General features: G+C 28.0%; 1 protein-coding gene across 1 annotated transcript in view; it reads left to right on the top strand.

Annotated features, from left to right (window-relative positions):
• The first annotated feature begins 2,926 nt into the window (after positions 1-2,926).
• The window catches only part of LOC100163861 (putative phospholipase B-like 2), a 13,355-nt gene continuing 8,319 nt past the window's right edge, over positions 2,927-7,962 (top strand). The window contains exons 1-5 of the mRNA XM_016805045.2: positions 2,927-3,373; positions 6,520-6,766; positions 6,901-6,995; positions 7,106-7,261; positions 7,358-7,583. Of these exons, the coding sequence (XP_016660534.1) occupies positions 3,165-3,373; positions 6,520-6,766; positions 6,901-6,995; positions 7,106-7,261; positions 7,358-7,583 (933 nt within the window). The 5' untranslated portion in view covers positions 2,927-3,164. The remainder of the gene's footprint in view (positions 3,374-6,519; positions 6,767-6,900; positions 6,996-7,105; positions 7,262-7,357; positions 7,584-7,962) is intronic.

Below are 7,962 nucleotides of genomic sequence, written 5' to 3'. Positions count from 1 at the left end.
TAAAAATATTAAATATACTCAAAAAATTACTTAAACACTGCAGAAATGTGTGTCTTTTCCTTTATATATTATGTGTTTTGAATAACCCAATACGATGGTTGGTTTCGTGAGAAACGTTACTACATACCTAATCTAGTTTTATAATTTTGAAAAAATATTTGATTCAATTTGAGTTAAAAAGAAATAATTGTCACAATAGAATTATAGAAATGAATACATATCTATAAAATTATTAATTGTAATATTAATAATTTTATATTTGTAAATTTCATATATTATATGAAAATTGAAAATCGAATCTTTATTACGAATACTTATCGTTTACACAGACAAAAAAATATAATTAGAAAAATTAAACAACACACATTATTGTAAAATCAATACAGTCCGATCGATCCGCTCAAAATCTAAAATCTAAAATATATCCGATACAATTAAACTTAACATATTATTTTACTTTTTGTACAATAATTGGTCAGCTCCTTTTTTGATGTATAATCTAGGTGTGTCCAATTTTACATACATACCTTATTTAATATTTTATGATCCACCAACTAACTTAATTTTGATAAGTAATTTTTTAGAGTAGTTAGAAGAGTACTACCATTAAACTATGGACAACTCACTATTATTACGGATTATGAAAGAGCTTTAATGACTGCCGTAAAAAGTATTTTTCCTGAAAGTAAACTTCGTGGTTGCTGGTCCCACTTCTGTCAAGTAATGTCATGTTAAGTCCTCATGCTTTCTGTAATAATTATAATTAGGTATAATATAGCAATTATTACAGTTTTTTTAATTTAAATCAATGCATGCAACGCCATCTACTAGACAAATTAGACACCGCCCTCAACGGCCTATAGATTCAAGTCGAAATATAATTAAATAATTTAAAATTAGGTATAGAGTTGCAAATAATAAAAGTTTATATTACTGTGGACGCATATAATATAGAAATGAGTTGAATAAATAAGCGAATAGATTAATTTAAAACGTACCTATGGGCTATAATTGTCTCCGCGTTTCACTGACGCACAACATAGGCAATTTAACGTTCAGAATATTCTGTTTTCCTCTGTTATTACTTATTTTTAAGAGGATGTCAAAGCACTATTATTGTTTCGTCTCTTTGACCCACGCGCGACATGGGCAATTTGCGTTGAGCATAACCGTGTCCTTGTGTGGTTAACTTTAGTATTATAATATAGAGTTAATAAATTGACCTACTATCAAATTTTTGAGGTAAGAATATTATCCAATTTCATACTACACAGGGTTTTTTGATATTTTAATTTCGAAGCAAGCAATGAGTATTTATAATAGCATGCGTGTATAACGTCATCTTAACCATTAGTTTCATAGACATATAACTAAGTTATAAAATATATGATTAATTTAGTCGTGTTTACTATATTATAGTATAATATAGATATCTGTGGGTCAGGCACGCTTAACATAACTAATAACAGTTATCACTTATCAGTACCTACTAGACATTCATTATTTGATCGTTGGTGATTTATTTTGAAATGTGTTTATTTGTATTTTTCTAAATAGTTGTAATTTCATATTTCCACCACCTAGTACCTATTAATTTGAATTGTATTATTTAATATTTTATTTTTAATATGTCAATGAAGCGAATAAGCAGTTATTTTGACATTACATCCAAAAAATCAAAACCTAATTTGCCATTGGAGGATATAAATATTATTATACATTTATATTTTATACCTATAATACCTTGTGTATATTTTATATTATATGTATATACTTTATATTATATATAGTTATATATATAAAAGCTATGGGGTGGGGGAGGGTTGGTTTTATTTTTACCAACAGTTAACCCAGTTGATAATCTGAGTGTAGTTTACGTATGTTTCCTTGGTGTTTTTATCAGCAGGCTATATTATAGTTTACTTTTTAAATTAATTTGACCTTTCATTATTCTGTATTCTTTATCCATTTTGTGGGATTTATATTATGCTGATTGCTAGTCATCGGTTTTATTATTCTAGTTATCGGTTTATCATGTTGCACTTGCACTATCTGTAGCGTTTATTACGCTAAATTATTATATTGTAGATTATACATGTAGGTAGTATATTATGTACTATATGTAGTATCAAGTATGTACATTGTATAATACATAATATATACCATAATATGTGTCCTTATGCCCATATATATTAATACATAAATAGGTTTAAGATATCATAATATTGTTTCACAATATTTTTAATCATATGATATCATTATATCAACGACAAAAAAACATCATGATTACCTAGCTAGTATAAGTGTGTACCTAACTATTAACTATTGTTACGAGAATATTAAAATTTAAAACCATGTTAATGTATATAATAATAATTATTATTATAAATAAATGGAAATCAACATAATATTGTGTAGACTGTAATATTATTAAATATTATTATATATTAAGAAATAAAGTCACAATCACTGGTAGCTATAATTAAAAGAATAAATACTATTGAGTGATATTCATTTCTCAATTCTCATTAGGGCACAAAGTGTATTTTATATTTATTATGGTTAATTGTGTTTGTTAACGATTATAATATGTTAGTGTAGGTATGTACATAACAATATAATATAATATATAACGTAAATTGCCTCATAACAATAAATTACGTCACAATATTCCTAATATAATATATTTTTTAAAATTTGTGTCAACGAGTACAATTAATGTTTTTACAATGTTACAATTACAATAACAATATTAATAGGTTTTATTTATTATGTACTTTATACCCACTAATGTTATTGACTGTAAAAACAATAAAATATAAATTAATCATTAATATACATATATAGGTATATAATTAAGAACCAGCTTAACTCACAATAGTATAGTCATTATTATGTTATTAAAATCATAATATATTGTGACGGGGGAGTGACGTGGACATTGCAAAGTATTGGTACAAATATACAATATGTTACTTATGTATAATGTATATTAAACATAATATTATATACTATAATTATTATCTGCAGGATTCAGGCTCGCGGCTTTAGCAGCAGAACCATTTAGTTGGTTATCGATCGCATTTGTTGTGCCTACAAGCATTATTAATTTATTATACCTCCACATATGTACTACAATAATCGTGTAATTGTCGTTTGTTATTATGTCTGCCAAAAAAATCGCGATTGCCGTGTTTATAGTGTCGTCTGTGATCATCATCTTGACGCTTCCAACGCGGAGTTCGGGCGACGACACGCACCAGTTATTTTACGCTATCGCCGACGAGGACGATAATATTATTAGGATTCGACACACGGAAGACGGTAGAGTCGTCGGTAAAGCTAGTTACACTCGGAGTATAAACGCTACAGGGTGAGTCTGCAGTATAAGTACAGTGAAACCTACCTTAACTCTTAGTTAACCTCCCCTAACTCTTAGTTAACCTCCCCTAGTCCCATTACCTATCTCTAAATAGCGATCACCTCAAAATATAAGACGTTTTTTTTCCGGGTACACACTACAAACTTTATACAAACTGAACCCTTTGATACAATATATAGCGGACAAATCGTCAGTAACTGAGAGTGTACGGTATTCAGAGATTTCATTGTATAGGTACCTATATATGGGAACTTGTTTGCAGAGGCGTGTCTAGGACCAAAATTTAGGACAGGCCTGGCTATAAAAATAATTTGTATAGTCAATACATTTTTAAAATTTAAGAAAAATTTTATTATACTTTTTAAGTCATAAGTATTTGTTCAGTATTTTCTAGATCTTTGTTTAAAGAAGTATTTACATTATAATGATCGCGTAAACCAATATCTTGCCGCACGCAATACAAAATAGAACGAATAATACTTTTTAGTATTTCTCGATTTTTAGTTATATTTTCTTCAACATGACTATTAATTTGCAATGTGATCGCGCCAACACTTTTCGATATCACAAAACCTTGATACTTTCCAAACGAAGTTTTATGTGAATTTGCCTCACTATGTTTTTTTGTCATTCCTGAAATATTTTTCCAATCACTGTACCCTGAAACTATTAAAACATCTTGCTGTTTTTCATGAGATGTAGAAGTAGCAAAATGACGACAATAAAAACAAAAAATTGCATCCAATATTCCAATTGAACTGAATATTCAATCCAAGGGTATATTTTATACCAAGAACTTAGGAAACAACGTTGTTTATTACCAATTTTTCGACGAGGGAAATTAATGATAGGCTGTATAGGTTTTTTATCACAATTTAAACTAATATCGAGAACTTTTGCTTTAAATGAATCATTAGAAATTGAATTGTCGTTTAGTTTTACAATTTTTTTTGGTGGTTGATCTACTATATCGTCAGTATCATTTAATGTTCTTGTTGATTTAGGAACAGGTTTAAAAAATTGGCTAATCATTTTATTATAAATAATCAATATTAACAAAATAAAAAAAAAAAAACAATTTATAATAGTTTTAAAATATAAGCACAGAATAATAAAAAACGAACACTCTCACTCACGGGATCGGTTGTCAACCGTGACAATAAATCGAAAGTCGGTACTAAATAAAATATTCGTTATCTAATATCAATGTCATAGTTTTTGACGCTCAACACTACGGCGGTGATCGCCGACCAAACGACGACGGTCGTCGGGTCGTGTAATATCTATATAGAAATATGGGGTATTTCCAAAAAAACGCTTGAGAATTGTCGATAAATTTTACGATTTATAGACAAATATTTATATAAAATATAGTCAAACAATTGCCTACGCAGTATGTCGATGTACATTTTACATTCAATACTCAGTGTGCTTATATAAATATAATTTTAAAATGCATATTTTGGGTATACTTAAAGGTTAAAAATCAGGGTAGGCCCGGGCCTACCAGGCCTACCCGCTGGACCCGCCTCTGCTTGTTTGCTGCCAAAACCTGTTTTGTTATTATTTATTAATAATTATTAATATATTCAAATTTAAAATAATTTATTTAACGCGTTTTATTAACGAAAGTTGTATAATTTAAAATAAATTATAATTATTATGCATCATTGTATCAATATTTTATATTTTATCATGCAAATGTTTGTTACATTAAAAAAATGATTTGTTCGAAATTAGTATCAGACGACAATCATATTGGCACGGTATATTACGTGAAACTAAAAAGATACGATTTTCGCAGCGATCGTGTTTATTTTTACAACAATTCCAAACATTATAATCGAAAGTAGGAAAAAATAATTTGAAAAAAAGTATTCAATACAGATGATAAACAGAAAAGTACCTAGTACCTATTTAAAATGTAGGAATTCAAAATACTTGTTGATTGCTATTTATAAATAGTATTTAATACTTGAAAAAGTATTTGAATATCAATATTCTAGTATATTTTACTCAAATTCTTCACAACACAGCTGGTTAACGGGTGTCATTTCAATTTGTTACGACATATTTTAAGGTGGCTAAAATAATTATTGTTTGGTTTCACAATAACACATGTTTAAATTGCATAGATTTAAGATTTCCGAATATTTATTTAAAAACTTCACTGATAAAATCCCTCCCCAAAATTAAATTATTCGGTAATTGGAAAAAAAATCCCTGGAAATAAAATCCAAAATCCCCAAAGCAATTACTTTTATATTATATATAATTATTAATTGTACATCATAAAATAATAAAAATACTCTTAACTTGCTTTAAAATTAAAATATATTTTAAGACCCTATGATATTGCTTAGATAATAAACTTATCTTCACATTTTATAAGAAGTCAATTCACTCCAGTGTCATATAATATAGAAATAATTTTTGGGGTGGCCTATAATGCTATATATTAGATTGACTATTAAATTATATAGGTACTTTAATTTTACAGTAAAATCTAAACAAATTTATTGCTTATACAGTCGTCGAAATTACCTCCCACTAAATATAAATAATTGTGGTGTTTTTACTTTTTTTCGTCTAGATAATGTTATTAGTTATGCTTATGACTTTTATTATAAAATTGATAATTGTAGTATACCTAGGTATTACATATTATTACTCAAGTTAAAAAATCATTTAAGATGTTAAGATCTATAAACAGGAATATGATTAGTTTTAAAATATATTACTTAACTCATTTATAATATAATATTATTTAATTTTAGTATAATATTTGTCAAATTGAGATTCAACTTACTATACTTTTAATTTTTATTACCTAAGCGTATACCTATACAATTTTATATAATATGTACTTATTTATCAATATTATAAAAATTATCATACGAATTTTATATATTTTTATTATTATTAATTATTATTTTTAACAATTGTACCCAATAGTACGGTTAGGTATAGCTTTGGGGATTTTTTTCCTAGATTCAATTATTATCATACCTATACATAAATTATATATCCATCGATTAAAAATAATGGCTGATGTTATCTTCCGGAATGATACATGCCTACAGAATATATTTAGGTACGCCTATTGTAGTAAAAATATTAAAAAATTTGTTTTCCAGGTGGGATTATTTAGAAATATTTACATCTATCAAAGAAGATGACGTGATGCAAGCCTATGCCGCTGGTTTGTTGGAAGGATACGTCACTGCCGACTTGATAAACACGCATTGGTATAATGTTTTTCAAAATTTCTGTGACGGTCGAGTATACTTGTGTGAAAAATTGAACGAGTTCTTGTGGACTAATAAAAATTGGGTCATGTCCCAAGTGACAGAGAAAAATGGATCGGACGCGTATTGGCATCAAGTTTGTACTTTATAATTTATAATATTATATCTATTACAAGACGCGCGTTATCGATTTTTAAAGCGAATCGCTAGTTTCCTATGCCTATATATGTGTAAATGTGAATGTGTATACAATGGGTCTTACGTTTAAAGGTTGGCCTCATGTACAAGCAACTCGACGGGTTATACGATGGATATAAGTTGAATACAAAAGAAGGAATGCAGTCTTTGACATGGGAAAATTTTTTGTGAGCATAATATATTATTTTAATATCTGTCATTGATCTTTATAATTTATTATTTACTATGACGTTTAATAATTGTGTTAAAAAAACGAAATTGTAATCGTTTTGAATAGTTGGATGAACATTCAAGAAGATTTATTTAATTTATGCGATGCCTTTAATTCATCGCACCCTCATAAAAAACCACTGGGGGCTGAATCGTGTTCAGTTCTTATAAAATTACTACCTGGATCCAAAGAGTTGTTATTCTCTCACGTTACTGGGAATCGGTACCTAAGTTTGATTATATTTTATTATTATTATGTCCAAGAGCTTTGTGATTAAAATAATACAGTATATATTATTGTTAAACGTATATTTTATAGGTACGAAACAATGCTGAGGATACAAAAGCGATATCGTCTCAATTACAAGGAAAGTAAATCGTCGTACCAACTAGTGTTCGGACACGATATAACATTTAGTTCGTATCCTGGATTCATATATTCAATGGACGATTTTTACTTGATTTCTTCGGGTTTAGCAGTCACCGAAACAACTATTTCTGTTTACAATCCAAAGTTATGGGCCTATGTTCAGCCAGTTGACCAGGTTAGATATAAATACGTGTAATGGTAAAGAACCGTAAACGTTGAGATATAATATTATGTAGGTATAAAAGTATAATGTATATTGTATACAGCCATATATAGATTCACCGCACACATTCATATATTGGGTGTACCTATCTTATGTCATTGTACGCGGGGGTTTTTAACGATTATGGATCGATGATATAAAATTTCGTTAAAACGAAAATTAACGTGTTTCTTTATTTTTAACAGGCAATTTTTTTATAAAAATTTCAAAATTTTTCAACACGCAAGCATACCAATAGAAAAAAATCCATAAACAAAATTGTTGGCAATCAAAGTTCATTATGATTATTTTAACATACATCATCAAGATCAGTATTATTATTTTAATTATT

This window comes from Acyrthosiphon pisum, chromosome A2 (genome assembly GCF_005508785.2).
Source record: "Acyrthosiphon pisum isolate AL4f chromosome A2, pea_aphid_22Mar2018_4r6ur, whole genome shotgun sequence".
NCBI classification, from domain to species: domain Eukaryota; kingdom Metazoa; phylum Arthropoda; class Insecta; order Hemiptera; family Aphididae; genus Acyrthosiphon; species Acyrthosiphon pisum.
Note: the sequence above shows the minus strand (reverse complement) of the source record. Positions and strands in the feature narration are given on the sequence as shown.